Source organism: Bactrocera oleae, chromosome 3, assembly GCF_042242935.1.
Source record: "Bactrocera oleae isolate idBacOlea1 chromosome 3, idBacOlea1, whole genome shotgun sequence".
NCBI lineage: Eukaryota > Metazoa > Arthropoda > Insecta > Diptera > Tephritidae > Bactrocera > Bactrocera oleae.
Window position 1 is genome coordinate 11,328,643 of NC_091537.1, and position 16,444 is coordinate 11,345,086.

The 16,444-nt window shown below is 31.7% G+C and overlaps 2 protein-coding genes across 7 annotated transcripts in view; one reads left to right on the top strand and one right to left on the bottom strand.

Moving 5' to 3' along the window:
• Positions 1-9,992, bottom strand: Pih1D1 (PIH1 domain containing 1). Its single transcript, XM_070107470.1, has 5 exons — positions 9,800-9,992; positions 9,619-9,730; positions 528-1,219; positions 257-400; positions 1-197 (listed from the first exon to the last, which is right to left on the bottom strand). The coding sequence occupies exons 1-5, from the start codon at positions 9,866-9,868 to the stop codon at positions 159-161; spliced, it is 1,056 nt and encodes a 351-aa protein (XP_069963571.1). The 5' UTR covers positions 9,869-9,992; the 3' UTR covers positions 1-158.
• MRP (Multidrug-Resistance like Protein 1) overlaps positions 4,352-16,444 on the top strand; it is a 26,396-nt gene continuing 14,303 nt past the window's right edge. For 5 of the 6 annotated variants that reach the window (XM_070107468.1, XM_014231436.3, XM_014231437.3 and 2 more), the window contains exons 1-11: positions 4,352-4,479; positions 10,319-10,524; positions 10,584-10,895; positions 10,956-11,255; positions 11,317-12,231; positions 12,337-12,474; positions 13,136-13,282; positions 13,943-14,027; positions 14,097-14,919; positions 14,995-15,151; positions 15,251-15,458. In XM_070107468.1, coding sequence (XP_069963569.1) covers positions 10,471-10,524; positions 10,584-10,895; positions 10,956-11,255; positions 11,317-12,231; positions 12,337-12,474; positions 13,136-13,282; positions 13,943-14,027; positions 14,097-14,919; positions 14,995-15,151; positions 15,251-15,458 — 3,139 coding nt within the window. In that variant the 5' untranslated portion in view covers positions 4,352-4,479; positions 10,319-10,470. Of the gene's footprint in view, positions 4,480-10,318; positions 10,525-10,583; positions 10,896-10,955; positions 11,256-11,316; positions 12,232-12,336; positions 12,475-13,135; positions 13,283-13,942; positions 14,028-14,096; positions 14,920-14,994; positions 15,152-15,250; positions 15,459-16,179; positions 16,401-16,444 lie in introns of all 6 variants that reach the window. The other variant, XM_036366382.2, reaches the window with a different exon arrangement.

The window sequence follows — 16,444 nt, forward strand, 5'->3', positions numbered from 1 at the left end:
TTTCTGTTAAACTATATTCTTTATTTATTTATAGGTTTATTATTTATTTGTTGCAATTAAAAAAAAAATTAGCAAATTGAAAATTCCGTGCCCGTAATTTATACAATAAAAATATTTTAACTCTCTAATTGAACAAATAGAGATGACCACCATATAATTTAATGAACTGGATATACAGGGATACGGACTTGAAGCATCTAGAGTTAAAAATTTAGAAAATTAAATTAAGTTTTATATTTTTCTTATTTTAACTTACTTTATTGGTTTTGTCGAAAATTGCCCGAGCACGTTCTTGATTCAAACGATAATTCACAAACTTATCAAACATATAACCATGCTTCATAGATTCCAACAAAATGCGATCTTCTCCGATATCCAATGCAATTTCATTTGAAGATATCTGTTGTGAAAATAATTTAATTATTACAATATACGGTATTTGTCAAACAAAATATTTTTTACGAAACTGCAATAATCAATTAGTCCTGAGTACACAATGAGATTTAGTACCACTTTCTGCTACTTACACATTTTGGCAGATAGAATTCCGCCTGTATTTCTTCAACCTTCTCTTTGGACAGTTTGGCACGTAACTTAAACTCCGGCACCGTGGATCCAGCTAGTGATATTGCCTCTTTAATCTGGGAGGAATTCTGCTTTAATTCTTCTGATTTCTGCTTTAGCACATTCACCTCATTTATATCAATCTCCTGTACCAATGGCACATTCTTCCCAACACTGCTTTTTTCAAGTTCATCCAATTTTCTTTTGTCCTCCTCTGTTGGTTGTTTATATGAGCTTAAAACGGTTTTCACATCTTTATTACGTACACGATGGCGCACCAGTGTGCCTATAAACTTTCTATTTTGTAGTATTATTGATTTCTCGACTTTTATTTGTATGTTATATTTATCGTTTAGAGCTTCGGCAATTAGCGCCAGGAAAAAGTCTTTAAATAGTAAAGATTTTTGAATTTTGACAAAGAAATTAGGATTAATCGCAATATCGCAAACATCTACTGAATTATTAGATTTATCCTTAGTTACACGCGGATCGGAAATACTCATGGGAATACGAAAAGAACTTGGTACTTCCGATTGCAAAATATCAGCCAATTGCTCTTCGGTAATGTCCTCCGGGGGCGGTATCTCTTCAGTTTGACAAACATTGATGAAAAATTTATCATTTGTATTCGTTTTAAAACTTTTAATGCAAATGCCTGAAATAAAAATAAATGTTAAATATTATAACCTTTATAATTAAAATATTATAAACGAATGTAAAGTTACGAAAGTACATGGCAAGAGTCTTGTAGATGTATTTTGTATATATCTACGTATTGTATATATACAAATACATGAATATTCAATTTTATGAGAGTGGAAACACAGACACATGGTGAATTTGCAAATTTGTTAAAATGGGTCACATCATATGTATATATTATTATGTTAGAACAGCGTAAGAGGTTAACGATCATAACGAAGCGAAAGTTTTCAGTTGAGTTAGTTTAAATACGTTAGCTATAGCAAAATTTAACAGCACACGTTTATGGTTATAATATCAAAAATAACTGGACTACAAAAATATTAATTAATATACTAGGTTAGAGAACATATTCTTATAATATATTAAAAATTAGCAGAATTTAATGTTTCATTTTAATTAATATTAACGAGATAAGTAAAAGGCGATTATATCTACTATTTAATTTCTAAATTAGATTTCTTTAATAGTTTCTTATACAAAAGATACTTATGTCATATAAGACTGTTGGAAGATATACAAAGTTTGAGATAAATTATGCACGCTTGATTTGTCTGTGGCAGTGTGTTGTAGTAGAAATATGCTATGTTTCTTGATGTAAGTATTTATCAAACGGAGGTAGTTAAGGGGGATTGGGATTATTTCGTCTAAAAACAGGCATGTTTTTGTGAATTTTTTGTGACGACACAGTTGAAATCACTTTATGAAAACCAATGATATATTAATGTATGGCATTCGAAGAATGTTATGTAAAAAAAGAAATATTAGAAAATACGGCAATGGCAGCAGTTATTCGAACGTGTCGCGGAAAAAAGAGGGTGCCGTTATAACTTGGTGCTATATCATCTAAAAACGAAACATCAAGGTTCATTCGCTAGATAATAGTTTTTTCCAAGTAGCGCCAAGAGATATATAAACAATGGACATATAAATTTTTCATGTCTTTGAACACTGTGAAAGAAAGAAAAAACGCACTGTTTTACGGAAAAAATTAAAATTATTAACTGCGTAAATTTCGCGCTAATCGACTTGAAATATAGACACAACTTTCTTGAGATTATATGCATTAATTTAAGAGAAACATTAAAAAAAAAAATAAAAACCTACTCTCCTTTAAGAAATTTAACACGATGAAGCATTTATGTTCAAAGCTCGCAGATGTCAAACTTCCCTCTCTCAATGTGATTGTGGTAACGAACTCGACAATTTGTTCTATGTTTCAGATAAAAAATTTAGAGATCCAATACCATATTTGAAAAATTTATTATACAGTAGTAATAATAAAGATATTGATTTTATAACAACATAAGGCTGATATGGTAAATCACATACGTTGTCGCAAATTTCCCAAAATTATCAACTTGAAATTTTTATTTATGGTATTTCGATTAAAGTTATCATTAGAAGTTAGACAAACAATAAACATTTTCAAACTATCTGCAAGTTGGCATTATATTTAAAAAAGATTAAAAAAAAATAATAGATAAAAACAGGTGTATATATTCAGCATTAAAAGATAGATACAAGTATTCTAGGTTAAGGTGTATTATCATGTTATCTTATGGGGGTAAGCTTTTCGTGCAACTAATTTAGACCTTGGTCAATAAACTATTGGCCTACTCTGCATACGTCACAATTTTGATGTTATTAATAAGTGGATGCATTGCTAGCTTAAATTCATAAATACTCTTCTGCCTAAAATTTTCTATCAAACTTTGCTTTCGATATAAAACTTACACAATATTCTTTTTACACTCAAACCAATTGAATTTTGTTTTTGTTTGTTAATGAAAATGTTCGACAAATATGACACTAGGAAACACTATATTAACTGCTGATAAGAAACGTGAAGTGACTCACGTGGTGAATTTGAAACCGATCAATGAACTTGTTTTTATAACTGCAGTCAGAAAATTTTAACTGAATAACGTTCGTAATGAATATTTTTTTATAACTTTAATTCACTGACTGATAAGAAAATATTTTCCTAGATTTAAATATTAATATTTATATATTTAACAGGGCTTCGCTGGAGATTGACTGTAGAACTTAAGGACAATATTATGTGCATACATACTTATATAAAAACGCATACATACATATGTATTTATCAAAAGTTATTTTGCGGCATTTATTTGTGTATATTTGAATTTGTCATGAAATTCAGGTTGTATCGGTCGTTATTAGCGTAATACAAGTAAATTATTGATCTCTATAGAAATCCTTTTGTAGCATAGTAATTTATTTTCAGGATCGTCCATTTGATCATTAAATGTGCTTGAAAAGCTATTGTAAACACCAAACGTATGCATCATACCTATTCAATATCTGCAATATTTAGTTAATCAAACTATGACTTTGCGCTTTTAAATTACATAAAATGGCAAAATCAGAAATACTCACACTAATACATACACATGCAAATCCCAGCAGACAAATGGTGTATTTCTCAGCAACGAATAATATATGTGTATGCATGTACGGAATCGATAAAAAACGTCACACACTTGAAAATACATTAATTTCTATTTATTTTGTAATGACGCAGCATTTCAAAAATATTTTCGCTCCTTATGAATTTTGGTTGTATATAATTAGTTTCAATAAAAATTTGTTTATTTCATTACATAATGGAACTTCAGTTATTTGAATATCTGCTACTAGTGTAGTAGTAGGGTTAAGTGACAGTGGTAGCCTAAGTACTTCAAAAACAAAAAGTCCCGCAATTAACTTTTACAGTGACTTTTATATATGCATGTAGATATACAAAATACGTACACAAACAACTGGTGAAATACATGGGCGCTTATCTCTGTACTTCAACTTCTCTCAAGCACATATGTAGCTTTTGCTCACACTCTTTAGACAACTAAGAGCTGGTTGCGCTCCCAGCAACTGGTGGCCCAGCGCACATTTAGGCTATTTGGAGAGGCAATGATGGTTTATGGGGCATCTTTATAGTCTCTAGCTGTTAAATTCATACAAATGCATATGTGTATACACATTCCAACTAGCCATCAATAAATAACAAAAACATTGTTGTTGCTCGTAAATCCTAACAGAAACGCCACCGCCACCACACAAAAAGCTAGAAGCGTTGGGTAGTTCAACCAGTTGGTGCAAGGTGCTCGAACGCGACGGTACAAGACTCTTTTGAATTGTGGAAAAGTTAGTGAAAACGAAACGGTACGATCTTTTGAACTTCAAAAAAAGGTAATGTGGAAGTGAAATTTTTGTATTTAATCGCTATTAGTGAATGTGTGTATATGTGTGCTGTTGTCAAACTCTGTGAATCGCATTTTTAACGTTTTGGTTTTTGGGTAAATTTTGTGTGAAGAGAAATATCACTAAAGATCGTGTTCAACCAAGCAAAGAGAGTCACGAACAAAAATTCGCATTATATACATAGTTTAGTCATATGGCCAAAATGAAATGGCAAAATAACGTTAAAAATCCCCGATGTGTAAATATATATGTATATACATATGTATATATAACAAATGTATTTACTACGAATGTTGAGGTAATTGAAAAAAAAACAACATCAAAATTCACCGGCAATAAGGATTTTGGATTTAATTGTACAATACTCAGTTGATATGACAGACAAAAAACTTAATTCACAACTCATTATACAAATTCACTGGTTTATTTTAACACAAGTGGCTTGTTATGAAGTGGTAGCCACCTAATAAGGCTCTTTTTTATAGGGTTATAGGAAGTATTTTGCGTGCTCATTCATATGTGGGTACAAGTAAATTTTTGTTTTACATATTACATGCATACAAATGAATCAATCAAAACATATGTATTTACTATATAAGTACATACACGCTTATATACTTTTTATAATAATAATTTAATTGCCGACGTGCTGGTTGGCCTTGATGATAATTCTAAATTATAGATTTTTATTTTTGTTTGAAGTTATAAGTATTGTCTTAATATGCACTACCACAAACAAAATTGTTTGTTTTATTCTTCGCATTTGAAGTGAATAACGGAGAGTTTATTTTTGCATATGTGCACACAAGTGTAGTGTTTTGGTTTGGAGTGTACGATGCTTGAAGCAACTGTTATTATATTCACTGACCGGTATATACATATACGCAGTTACGTAAAGGTTTCACTGTATATGTGCATTATTCTTGAAATGTTAATAATTTTGAGGATCGCAATGTGACGGCTATAATTGAAAACCCGTTTACTTAATATATATGTTTTTATACCCTCAACGAAATCAAATCCTTGTTTGAAAAACGTTTTTATTTTGCAATTTGTAATAATAAAATAATTTTTTTAAATCGAATCACTATAGCATATCAATCAATATAATGTTATTGTATAGATAATTTTTTTATTTGTGAAGCGTATTCTAGCTTCGGTGAAACGTTTCGGAAGTTGACGTTTTTTCTTGTTAATGAATGCTGTCGTTTCTTTTTTTTTCTAATTAAGACTGTATATACATACTTATATAGTACAGCTAAATGTATGTATGTGAATGATATTTGCTTTAAGTCAAAATTAAAACAAAGACAGCAGAAACTATCAAACTAGTAAAAGCATTGCTAATTTAAGTGTTTTTGATGCCTCATACATCAAATTTTTAAAATTACGCACATACTTTTTGATATGCTATATTTTATAAATTTTAACATTTTGAAAATTGATAAAGTTGTAATTATTAAGAATAATCCTTTGCATAAAATAATTACCACATATTAATCGAGAGGATTACATGCGAATAATTACCAAACAAATTCCAAATAAATATTCATATTATTTGATTTTAAGATTTATCAAAAAATTGTAAAAAAAAAATATAAATTGAACACAAATTTTCAAATACTTTTTAAATATTAAATTTTTTTTTAGAAAATCTCTTTTTGTTGTGCGATCTAACAAATACTTATCTTTATATAGAAAAAAAAAATAACGTAAATTTAAAATAAACATACACCTCTTTACAACCTAAGCTGAGAAGAAATTATTATTATTTGCTATACATGTATATACGTATGTACATATGTATATATTAATATATGAATATCAAGCATACGAACTGAACATCCTTATCTGCGAGCTTTATAATAACGATAAGATTCATCCAGTATGGATTTGCAGGAGAAGCAACCTTGCGACAAGCAATTGTTGACATGGGCATAATAAATTTATCAACAAAGAGCACCAAAAGTAAATAATTAATTGCTGTATGTCATAAAAATGAAATTAATTAATTACAAATTCGTTAATGTGTCAATTGCGGTCTTTCGCGTTGAACGCGCCAACAGCAACAAGTGTACAAGAAAAACTATAAACAAAATTACGCAATTTGGGCAGCCCGCGAAAAACATTGTATAAATAGCCTTCACATATACGATTGGGGATAAGAAAAACGTGGTTAATGGTGTGGCATGCAAATTTTTTGCTGTATCACTATGAGTTTCGAAAAGCAAGAGCATGAAATGGGGATGCCTGCTGATAACTGTAAATACATATGTATGTATGTATATTCATAGGTGAATTCTCACTTAATTATGAACAATTAAGGTGAATGAAAAAGATAAGCAAACTGCAACTTGGATAAGTGTCACAATGGTAAAGATTAAGTGAAACTAGTTTATACAAGTATGTACATATATGTATGTATGTGTTGTTAAATAATTGGTATGCATGTAAGACTATCGTAAATTTACTTTAAAATTATATTTAAACAATAAATCGTATAGTCATAACATACAGTTGGCGTCGGGAGATGAAACATAAAGCTTCACATTTTCCACAAAGAACGTCGCTAAATGCATGTGTAAAACTAAATAAATAAACTGTTGTTGATATTGAGAGCTGTGCGCAAAGTGATGACCGAATGCATAAACAAAAAAAAAGCTTATATCTATATACATGCATATGTAGAAGTCCAACACTAATGTGGCATGAATATTTCATATTGTTACGAAATTAAAATGAGTGCTGATAAAATTATAATCAAATTTATAAGGACTCACATATGGTGTGTGTTCCAGACTAGCATATACCCCAAACAACACAAATGAATTTATGAAATAGCGAATGAAACCACATTGTTTTTCTGTAGTATACGTATGTATGTACAGAATTTTTGTAAACTTGAATACAGTTTAATTTCTCTAAACATGCTTTGTATTATACATATGTATTTGGCGAATTCATGCAAAAGCTTTTTTTTACCGATACTTCAAAGTAGTGAGTATATAAGATAAGATTTCAAAGTTTGCAATATATTATAGATATGCATAACAGTAATCTAAAGGCATTATGCATGTAGTTGTAGAAATTTTTAGATTACTTTCAAGTACTGGTTTTCTTTCTCTCATCACCGGTTAAAGAGCTCAAGGGAAATAGGTTTTTGTTTTCTAACAAAGCAAATAATTAAACGATGCAGATTTCGTTGGTAGTATGCGAAACACATTAAGTATTTATTAACAAAGCGTGTCTGCTTATCTCTAAGAGCTAATCAACACTGTATTTTATACGCATAAATACGTATGTTCATGTGTAAGAGTAAATGCAGAATAATAGAAAAAAAAATTTAATTGATTATGTATGAGTATATATGCATGCAGTGAACTTAAAAATAAAATTGAATGGGTTCGACGCTGTACTAACTGGCTAACTTGCAGATTCTGCGAATCACTAAGATTTTTTCAAAATTACTTTGGATATGCATTGGATAATAACATTAAACAGGCACAGATATTTGATACATATACATGCATATGTACATACATTATTAGTTGTGTGTATGCCAATTCGTGAAAACAAATTTACTTGAAGTGTGCTTATTTAAAGTCTTGAATTTCAAAGCCATATATTTTGCCAGTTGGGTGCATTTGTTTGTATACGACCAGCATGGACACGTGAATTATATATTTATTTATAATTTAAGCAGCTTTGTTAGTGTTTACGTTTATCGCTTTGGATTAATTGTAAAATCGAGTTCGTTCAAAAATCACATCATATAAATGAAAGTTAAGTAAGCTAGAATTTTTAAAAACTATTTCAATTCATTCTTTTATAGCATTCCTTAATCTCGCATTATCGAAAAAAATGCGATATTACTCTCACACAAATTCTTATTAACTTACATACTTATGCATCCATTGTTCTCTTCGTGGCCATTGTAATAATATTAAGAGTGTAGTTTTGAAGCGATTTTCAGCCCATTTTCTTTTGTTTGCTTTGCTATGCACTAATAATCAAGAAAACTAGTAATTTGTTCTTTCTAAACAGGAGACAACATAACTGATAGAAAATACCTGATTTTACAAAAAACTATAACGTAGTGTTTTTGTATTGAAAGTAGTAGTATTGAATGATAAAGAATGTCAATATTTGACTTTCAATTCTAATAAATTGAAATACGAATTTCCTCGATGTTAAATGTCAATTAATGTTGTACTTTAAAGGCAATCACTTTTTTGCTCACCTCAATTACATTCGAAGAAGATGTCAAATAAAAGCTCGTTAACATGTGCTCTTCGATTCATTTTATAATATAAGGGGATAGTTTCAAATATATACATACATTTATTTTAATGTTATGTATAACAGGATCTTAAAGTAATAGATGTACATACATATGCATGCTAATTTCTTTAAACAATTTAAGATCTCACTAACACGTTTTTGTCTTTGGGTAAAATTCAGAAATCTTGTTTCGAATTGTTTGGGAAACTTGTTTAGTTGCTGTCAGTAAGCCGCACTTGAGTGCCATTTAAATAACACACAATACCTGAGGCTAAAATGCTTAATGTTAATTTTTCAATATTTTATGTTTTTATATGGGATATAAAAAACGTTTAGATATTTAACATGATGACTCCAAAAGCATACGAGTATGTCTGATATCATAGCAATTATAAAATTTGAGATATAAAATAAACATAAACTACTTTATCTAACATTTTAGATATTTACACATATACCTATATCAATAGTTTGCGTGGTTTAATACTTGATAGTATATTTTTCTCCTTCTTGATACCAAAACGATTTGTTCATGTTCTACGCAATTTCAATTACAATTAATTAAAATGCATTGTGCCAATCAGCGGCTTACTAGGCGTTCGTAATTGTTTTCGCCACCAATTATTATTGGGTTGCCGACAGTTGCAGCCAAGTGCCTAGTTTAATTAACACATTTGTGGTGGAGTAACAGTAAATATAAATTATGTGAAAGTAACTATTTCTGTATATATCCCTACTTCTACACGAAAAAATTATTAATTATGTGAGTAGTTGAAAAAATTATAAGGTTATACCAATTGATAAGATACCATAAACCTCATCAATACATTATATTTTCGTAATTACCTGGTTTTGGCTGAACAACTTTATATTCACGTGGCGGGGCTAGCGATTCATTTAATCTATCACTATCTTGCGTGCCAGAAAAGTAATGATTGAGTTCTTCTTCAACTTCATTCTGAAAACAAAATTTTCGGCGAGGAAATAAATCAAATCGGTGCTCTTGATTTGTGACAAATTCACTTACTTTGACAAATTTTAGATTTTTTTCAAGTAAACTTTCATCCGCATCTAAAAAGTTTTTTGGACGAGACATTATTGACAAAATCTAATGTTGAAGATATTACTCTTAATAATCACTACAATATTTTTAACAATTCCCAAAACTCTAATAAAAACTCAGGTTGATAAACAAATTGTAGAATGAAATAAGTGCTGTCACTGTAGAATGACATTCGATGACAGCAATGAGTTTTGTTCGTTTGATTCAGTGGTGTAGAAATATTTTGTAGACTACAATACAGGGCGATACAAATGCTTAGCTTACATTTAGAGAAAGCATACACGCGGTTCTATTTCTTCGGCTTTAATTGCTAATAGAAACGAAGTATATGGATCGTGTAATATGTTTTGTTTTTCAAACTATCGAATTATTTGTGTATTTTGGAAATTACGATGTGTTTATCAGCATTGTCGTTTTTAATTTCTAAACATAATTCATAAGAAGACCTCTGTATAACAGCTGTTTTACATTTTTCAATTTCAGGTTAGCAGCTAACTAGCTGTGCGAAGGCCAGTGTTCAATTTGGCGAATTACTTATTTTGTCATAAAAATTCCATGCTTATCCGGTTATTATAACAAAACGTAATTTTATTAAGAAAAATAATTAAGTGTTCAATCCTGCTTTGAAGATCAAAATGACGGATAATGACAATCATCCTATGGATGAGTTCTGCGGCTCACAATTTTGGGTAAGTTACAACGAATTGCGATATTTTCATTTCTTAACTATTTTAATCTATCGTAATAGAACGCAAATCAAACTTGGTGGACCAGTGACCCAGATTTTACAAAATGCTTTGAGAAGACTGTTCTAGTATGGGGCCCATGTGCATTTCTGTGGATTTTCTCCGTATTCGATTTTTACTATCTGAAAGCAAGTTTAGATAAGAACATCCCATGGAACAAACTTAACATTAGCAAATTAGTTTTGAATAGTGCTTTGCTTATTCTTTCGGCAACCGACTTAGTTGTCGCATTAGTAAAGAAGGGTGATGAAGCTACAGCCTCGTTAATCCATCCTACTGATATATGGGGTCCTATTATAAAATTCGCCACTTTTGTAAGTAACAATATTTATATTACTATTAGAGTTTATAATATATGCCTTATTTGTTTTTAGTTGTTGCTGTTCATTTTCATTCCGCTGAATCGGAAATATGGTGTGCAGACATCCGGTACACAATTTCTTTTCTGGTTCCTGCTTGTGATATTCGCAATTCCTCAATGCCGCACCGAAGTGCGTGAAAGTAGGGAACGAAATAAGATATTGAACTCTGACATTGCAGACAAACCGGCCTATTCGTGGGATGAATACAATTATGTTAGTTACATAATTTATTTTGCATTTTCATGCGCAATGCTCTTGCTGAACTGTTTTGCCGATGCCATGCCCAGAGAAACTAAATACAAACGGACGAATGTAATTTGTTTAGCTACTGTTCATGACTGGAATATGCATATTAAACGTTTTTTCTTTGTAGAACGAAATTCCGGAAAGTTCGTCAAGTTTCTTGTCGCGCGTAACATACACTTGGTTCGATGGTATGGCATGGAAAGGTTATCGAAATCCATTGGAGGAGAAAGATCTATGGGATTTGCGTCCACAGGACAGCTGTAGAGAAATCATGCCAATATTCGCATACTATTGGAATAAAAGTGTGCACAAAAACGATAAGAGCCACACTCCACCACAACCGAAGGCGCAGTATAGTAATGGTAAAGTGGAATTTGAGAACCCACATGGGCGTTCAGGCGAAAAGAAAAAGGTCACATCCATAATGCCACCTATTATCAAATCATTTGGAGGAGTATTTTTGTTTGGTTCATTAATGAAATTAATTTGCGATTTACTAACATTTGTGCAACCTCAAGTGCTCAGTTTAATTATTAGTTTTGTGGAAGATTATGCCGACGAAAATTCCGAAAGACAACCCGAATGGAAGGGCATTTTCTATTCTGCGTTACTATTTATTACAGCTGCTGCACAAACATTTATTTTGGGACAATATTTCCATCGCATGTTCGTCGTTGGGTTGCGCATTCGTACTGCACTTATAAATGCCATCTACCGCAAAGCTCTAGTCATCTCAAATGCCACACGTAAACAATCGACAGTGGGTGAAATTGTCAATTTAATGGCTGTAGATGCGCAACGTTTTATGGATTTAACAACGTACTTGAATATGATATGGTCAGCGCCGTTACAAATTGCCTTAGCCATGTACTTTTTATGGCTCCAATTAGGACCTTCTGTATTGGCCGGTCTTGCTGTGATGATCATTCTGATTCCTGTTAATGGTGTTATAGCCAATCGCATTAAAGTATATCAGATCAGACAAATGAAGTATAAGGATGAACGTGTTAAACTAATGAACGAAGTGCTCAGCGGCATAAAGGTAAGGTGACATATTTTCAAAATCTAAAAAAATACGAAGTAAGCATTTTTGTTTTATGTATATCCGTTTGCATTACAAAACTAAACTAAATTATTGCGGTTTTAGGTACTTAAATTATATGCTTGGGAGCCAAGTTTCGAAAATCAAGTGTTGCAAATTCGTGAAAAGGAAATAGAGACTCTAAAAGCCGCTGCATACTTAAACGCCGGTACCTCGTTCCTATGGTCATGTGCCCCCTTCTTGGTAAGCTGATACAATTTTTCGCTATATCAACATTTGTTTTATTCACAGCACTATTCGTATGTCTACTACGATAAACACGAATAAGTAAAATATACATGTTTTTTTTTCTAAATAAATTTTGCTTTTAAAAGGTCTCGTTAGTGACTTTTACCACATACGTTTTAACAAGTAGTGAACATCACCTAACGATATCCAAAGTATTCGTTAGCATCGCGCTGTTCGACACGATAAAACTACCGTTGGCTACACTACCTATGTTATTTATCGATCTGGCTGAGGTAAAACATCAAATTTGTGCAAATTGGTGGAGAAAAACCTCATAAAGAACATCAAAAGAAAAAGAAAACAAACCAAAAAAAAAAACATGAACTCACTCATTAACTACTATAAAACGGAGCAAATATCTATCTATCAATGATTGCAACACACATTAAGTGCCATGAAAACACATAGTTTCAACAACATTGGTACACACATCTGAATGCAGTATTGGTGGTAGTAGTCATAGAAAATGATTACAAATTAAAAATTCAAAACCTCTATTGCATATACACATGCATTTCTTAACTATCTTCTATTAGTCATAATATTCATTAGTTCATATTCGCATTTTCACTATGATAACAAAGAATTTTCTTATCTTTTATTTCTGCCCTTCTAGGTATCATTGGTCACATTCGGTACATATGTTTTAATTGATGAAAACAATGTTCTCGATGCAACTAAAATATTCGTTTCATTATCATTATTCAACATTTTGCGCTTTCCATTAATAATGTTGCCCATGTTGATAACCAACATGGTACAAGTAAGTCGACCTGATTTATAATTGTGTTATTACATGTGTTGTCGTTGTTGTTGTTGTTGTTGTGTTTACTCTGTTGTTCGTTTAAAGTGCATATTTACATACATGCATGTAAATGAATATGTAAATATTCTTTGTTTCAAGCACTTGCTGAAATTTGTAAATATAATGAATTTTTAAATTAAATTTTGCTTAATGTCTATAACACCACTTCCTAACTGACTTCTAATGCGCTAACTTTAATATTTTTAAATTTTAAAAAATATAATTTTTAAAAAATTTTAAATTGTTCTAAACAAAATTTAAAAAAATTTGCCGTTGCTGGCAATGCCCACCGGCCTCATGTTATGTGAATGCCTCAACTTCAAAGAAATTAATAAAAAACAATTGTCTGGTCGCTTTTCGAAATTCATTTGTGTTTGGCTTAAGTACAACGTTTTGCAATATCTTGTAGCAAATCTAGCTTGGTTTACTGGCATATTATAGTTTTTGAACTTAAAACAAATTTAAAATGTATATTAATTTTTCGCTTCTACTAACCAGTTATTATTGTTCATTACTATAAGTAAATACTAAATGTAAATGTAAATTTTACTCAATATATAAACTAATATATATTTTTACATCGCTCTTAAACTTCAAAAAAACAAAAACAAAAAACAGACTCAAGTTTCTGTGAAACGTATTAACAAATTCATGAATAGCGAGGAATTGGATCCAAACAGTGTCCAGCATGATCCCAAAGAAGGTATATATAATGCAAAACTTTATTGTGTTCCACTCTTTACTGATTTCATTAACATTTTATCACTTTCAGCCGAACCAATGATCATCAGAAAAGGTGCCTTCTCTTGGGGTGATGGAGAACAGACATTGAAAAACATCGATTTGACGGTGAAAAAAGGCACATTGTGCGCTGTTGTTGGTACCGTTGGTTCCGGCAAATCTTCACTGATACAAGCGCTGCTTGGTGAGATGGACAAATTGTCGGGTCGCGTAAACACAGTAGGCTCTATTGCATATGTGCCGCAACAGGCTTGGATCCAGAATGCCACACTACGTGATAACATTCTATTTGGCCTGGAATACGATCGTAAACGTTATAATCGTGTTATAGATGCGTGTGCCTTACGTTCCGATATCGATATGTTGTCGGCCGGAGATCAAACCGAAATCGGTGAGAAGGGTATTAATTTATCTGGTGGTCAGAAACAGCGTGTTTCTTTGGCACGTGCCGTGTACAGTAATGCCGACTTATATTTACTTGACGATCCATTAAGTGCTGTTGACTCACATGTGGGCAAGCATATATTCGAAGAGGTGATTGGACCGAATGGTCTGTTGGCGAAGAAGACACGTGTATTAGTCACGCATGGTATTACGTTCTTGCCGCAAACAAACAATATATATGTGATGAAATTGGGCGAAATTAGCGAAAGTGGTACCTATCAAGAGTTGTTAGCGCGCAAAGGCGCTTTTGCTGAATTCATTATACAACATCTGCAAGAGTCTACTGAAGAAGTTGAGGATTTGGATGAGATTAAACAGCAATTGGAGGGCACTGTCCAATCGGAAGAACTTTTAGGCACACTCGAAAAGGTCATTTCCCTAGCACGTACTGAAAGTTTGTCAGATTCTGTGTAAGTTTAAATATTATTCCTTGCCATTTAAAGCCATTAATCTTTTTGTTTTTTGTCCCTATATGCGTAATGTAGTTCTGTCAAGTCGTTGGAGAGCGGTAAAGGCAGTTTACGGCGTCGCAAAATTGGTCGTCAAGACTCGGAAATTTCAGCAATTTCAACAGTGTCGCAAAAGCAGACTGAGGTGGAGGAGGGTAAACTAATTGAAACCGAAAAATCAGAAACTGGTGGTGTGAGTATTTGTGTTTATGTATTTTATATCCTTCTGTGAAAAATTTACGATACATATATTTACGATATATATATTTTTTTTTTCCCGCCATCAAAACAGGTGCAACTGGCTGTTTACAAGCATTATATTAAGAGTGTTGGCGTTTTCCTGTCACTTGCTACCCTGTTTTTGAACTTCGTCTATCAAGCATTTTCGATTGGCTCCAATTTGTGGTTGACACAATGGTCGAACGACAGGCGTGTGGCAAACGACACGGGGTTGCGTGATATGTATTTGGGCGTTTATGGCGCTTTCGGTTTTGGTCAAGGTAAGCACAAAGTTCTCTAACTCTATACACATACATAAGTAAATGTAAATTTATATATTTAATTGTATAAAGTGTCTAGTGTTTTTATGTTTCTTTTGAATTTGTATGTCTGCCTGGCGTTTCATAAAGCTGCTTATTTAATACATTTATTTTATTACTGCCTATTATTAGCATTATTTCATTTTGTATATATAAAATTGAAAGGTAGCAGGGTATTTTTTTTTGTGCTAGTCCAAAACGTTTATTTTCTTATTACTAAATGGTCTCATTATTTAGTATATCTTACTTATTATTTTGTATTTTAATTACGTATTTTCTATTTGATTCAACTTCTACTAAATGCTGGCCTTTGAAATACTAACGCTTCGCTCTTTCAATATTGCTGCCATTTCTGGCATAATAACTGCATTTGTACAGCACTCCTAAACCTTGTTCAAATTTTTATTTAAAATGTATTTAGTCCCTACTAACGTTGGTTAACACTTTTATGAATAGAAAGCACAAAATTTTCTTAATTTTCAATTTTCACACGAATCTTCTTTGCACAATTGTAAATACCAAGCAAATTCATCTGCTACGTACATATATACATACACGTATGTACATAAATGCATAATATTCAAAGCTTGCACAATAATATGGTACTTGGTTTAGCGGCTAATCGTAAATCACACGGTTATATTGATTTTATGAAACACTTCTTTCAATCACACAAAAATAGTGCTTGGGAGCTATCTTTCAACACTTGCCGTTTCCATTGGTTGCCTTTATTGCTCGAAGGCATTGCATACAAATCTTTTGCATAGTGTTTTGCGGTGGCCTATGGAATTATTCGATACAACGCCATTGGGAAGAGTTGTTAATCGCTTCGCGAAAGATATCGATTCCATCGATAATGTATTACCACAAAATTGGCGCTCCGTCATGATGACGGCTTATTCGGTAACTAAATTATGCATAATTTAGCAACAAAAAATTTATATTTT